Source organism: Etheostoma cragini, chromosome 23, assembly GCF_013103735.1.
Source record: "Etheostoma cragini isolate CJK2018 chromosome 23, CSU_Ecrag_1.0, whole genome shotgun sequence".
In the NCBI taxonomy this organism is placed as follows: Eukaryota; Metazoa; Chordata; class Actinopteri; order Perciformes; family Percidae; genus Etheostoma; species Etheostoma cragini.
In genome coordinates this window covers 836,158-839,001 of record NC_048429.1, presented here as the reverse complement: position 1 = coordinate 839,001, position 2,844 = coordinate 836,158, and the positions used below count along the sequence as shown (strand labels likewise).

Genomic DNA, 2,844 nt, shown 5'->3' with positions numbered 1-2,844 from the left:
GTTGTAGAGCGTCCTCTGGTGGACAGACTATGCAACGCCATCACTATCAGGGACGTTGTAGAGCGTCCTCTGGTGGACGCCACCACTCATAACATGGTTAACAGTCTGTTTTTTGTATATATTAATTAATCAGAATCATTTGTCATTATAAATGATTTTGATGAATTATAAATGCCGATACCGATGATAAATTAAATGCCCGATATCGGCCGATAATTTCGGTCCTACGATATATCGGCCGGGCTCTAATCGCCCGTTAAAGCTGCGAACAGCGATGACCGGGCCCTAGCCCCTCCCAGCACGCCGGGGGGGGGGGGGGGGGGGGGGGGGCGGGAACCACTGCGCCGAGTTTCCTCTAATTCAGAATAACTGTTGCCAAGATACGCAGCACTTCCTGTTTCTACTGCCACCTTCGCAGAGTTGGTCTTCTATAACGAGCAAATTATTTTAACTTTCTCAATTCTTTGTATAACTCCGGATAAACAAGTCGAGTCCATGCGCAAATGTCCGTGCAGATTGGACAATAATAATAATAATAAATATTGATTTCTTATCTTCAAGAGGTCTTTGTTTGGGCTGAAACTTGTTTTTATTTTCATTATCAAAATATCTGCCGAGTTTGCTGATTCCTGCAGCGGCCCGGGTTCAAATCCGACTAAATATAAAGGGAAAAGCCCCCAAAAATAATCTTTAAAAAACATATATATCTGCAAAATGAGACAACAGTGTGATCAATCTGACCAAGAGTTCAAAACATCTATATTTTTAATATATAAGACAAACAAAAGCATCAAATTCTCACACTTAAAAAGCCGGAACTAAACAATTTTTGGCATTTTTAGCTTAACAACTAAACTGTAAAAACAAGACACTAGGAACATATTTCACCTTCAGATATTACCATTAAACTACACCGGTTGATTACTCACATTATTGATTAAACTGATTAAATATTAAATATGCACTCGATTGCCTAATAAAAACAGAAATGTGAACATTGGATAACTCCAGGTTCAAAAATCTTGTTTTTAATTTTGTTGACATAAAAAGCTCTAGAGAGGAACGAAAGTGGAAAGTGGGGTGTGACTAGTCACACTTCACAATATAAATATTATAATGATCATGTAGGGCGTAGTTCTGCTTTTTCCAACATCCTCCGAATGCAGCATGTTAATCTACTAAAGTAAAGTTGGTGTAGAAGAAAGATGGACGGACACACAAACACACAGATCCCTGAGTCAACCAGAACTAGGTGGGGCCTGTCAATACTCCGTTTGTGTGTGTGTGTGTGTGTGTGTGTGTGTGTGTGTGTGTGTGTGTGTGTGTGTGTTTGTTGCTGACAACAGAGTATAAAACCAAGCCTTGTCTATACACTACAGTCAGACAGACAGGTGGACGGACAGACAGACAGGTTCCTCCAAACTCCCCAACTCCGCAGTCTGCAATAAGTTACTTCCTCTCTTTTTTTCTCCAGCAGAGCAGCGGGAGTTCCGCAGCTCTGTAGCCGCCTCAGAGCGCTCCTTACCCGGCCAGCTCTAGCGCCAGGTCCCGCTGACTGCTGGAGGAACCGGAGACGAACCGCGAGCTGGAACCGCACGGGTCTTTGCGGGCGTGAAGACGGACAGACAAACAGCCGCCATGTTGTCCTTTCGCCTGTCTGTCTGTGTCCAATATCAACATTATCATTACCGGAGCTCCTGTCTGTCTGTCCGCCGGTCGCTTCCGCAAACCCAGCCCAGCTCGGCACGGCACCGGCCTGCCCCCCTCCCGCACTAGTCCCGTGGTCGTCCCGGGTAAAGCTACATCTACATGACGGAGGGAAGAAAGACAAGAAAAGGCAAGAAAAAAAGAAAAGAGAGAAAGGAAGCGGTACTCACAATCATCGACCCGTCCGCTCCGCTGCTCGCTCCCTCTCTCTCTCTCCTTCACTGTCGGTCTATGTCGCTCTACCAGAGCCGCTCCCTCCTGCCGCCGCTGCGCGCTGACGTCAAGCTCGACGTGGTGAACGTCGACGCTTCCTGGACATTCCTTCAAAATAAAAGAGACTGAGACAAGATAAACCCTTTATTGAAATTCGGTTGTTGCAGCGGAAAATGAACAGAAATAAATACAGAGAAGTACAGATGGTTAAAGAAGCTCATAAACTCAAATTAGAAAAGAAAAAATAAACTTTACAAGAGTAGTTTTAAACAAATGGTAATGGTAGTAAATGGGTAAATGGCACATATTTCAACGTATAGTGTACACTAGGCTTGTCTATGATATATATTATTGTAAATAAGTCACTAAAATCAGAAGACGTCTTGAAGATATGCAATACACACCGGAAACTTGTGCCTCTGTGTTTCAGAATAAAGGCGCTAAGGGAAATGTTTCATCTTTATTTGTCAGTACAAATAAACAAATACCTATAAAATGAGAACACTGATTGTAAAGTGACCGTAAATTAATTTAAATCAGAAATTGACAATATTTATAATAAAATATAAAATATTCAATCTTGTTTTGTTTTTGTTTTTGTTTTAAATAAAAAGGCTTACAGCAACCTTAAGATAATATATTAAAATCAAAGTGTTGGTGTACAAGCAGTCATGTGAAAACAGAGCTCACATTATAAAATACAAAATAAAATATTCTCTCACAAAATGTCAAATTAAAAATGAAAATAAAAACATAATTCCCTGATGGTTTCAAGTTTCAACTTCAACTTTATTTATTTGTCATTTTATATGTACAGAGTGCATACAGAACGAAATTGCGTTGCAAACAGCTTATAAATATTGCAATGCTATTCCAGGTGCAATGGAATACCTTTCCGGATTATTTACAAATAGTTATACAGAA

At 40.9% G+C, this 2,844-nt stretch overlaps 1 protein-coding gene across 1 annotated transcript in view; it reads right to left on the bottom strand.

Moving 5' to 3' along the window:
• The window catches only part of LOC117939062 (cullin-associated NEDD8-dissociated protein 1-like), a 32,506-nt gene that overhangs the window by 12,231 nt on the left and 17,431 nt on the right, over positions 1 to 2,844 (bottom strand). Inside the window, 2 exon segments of the mRNA XM_034864106.1 lie at positions 1,526 to 1,805; positions 1,878 to 2,028. Of these exon segments, the coding sequence (XP_034719997.1) occupies positions 1,526 to 1,805; positions 1,878 to 2,028 (431 nt within the window).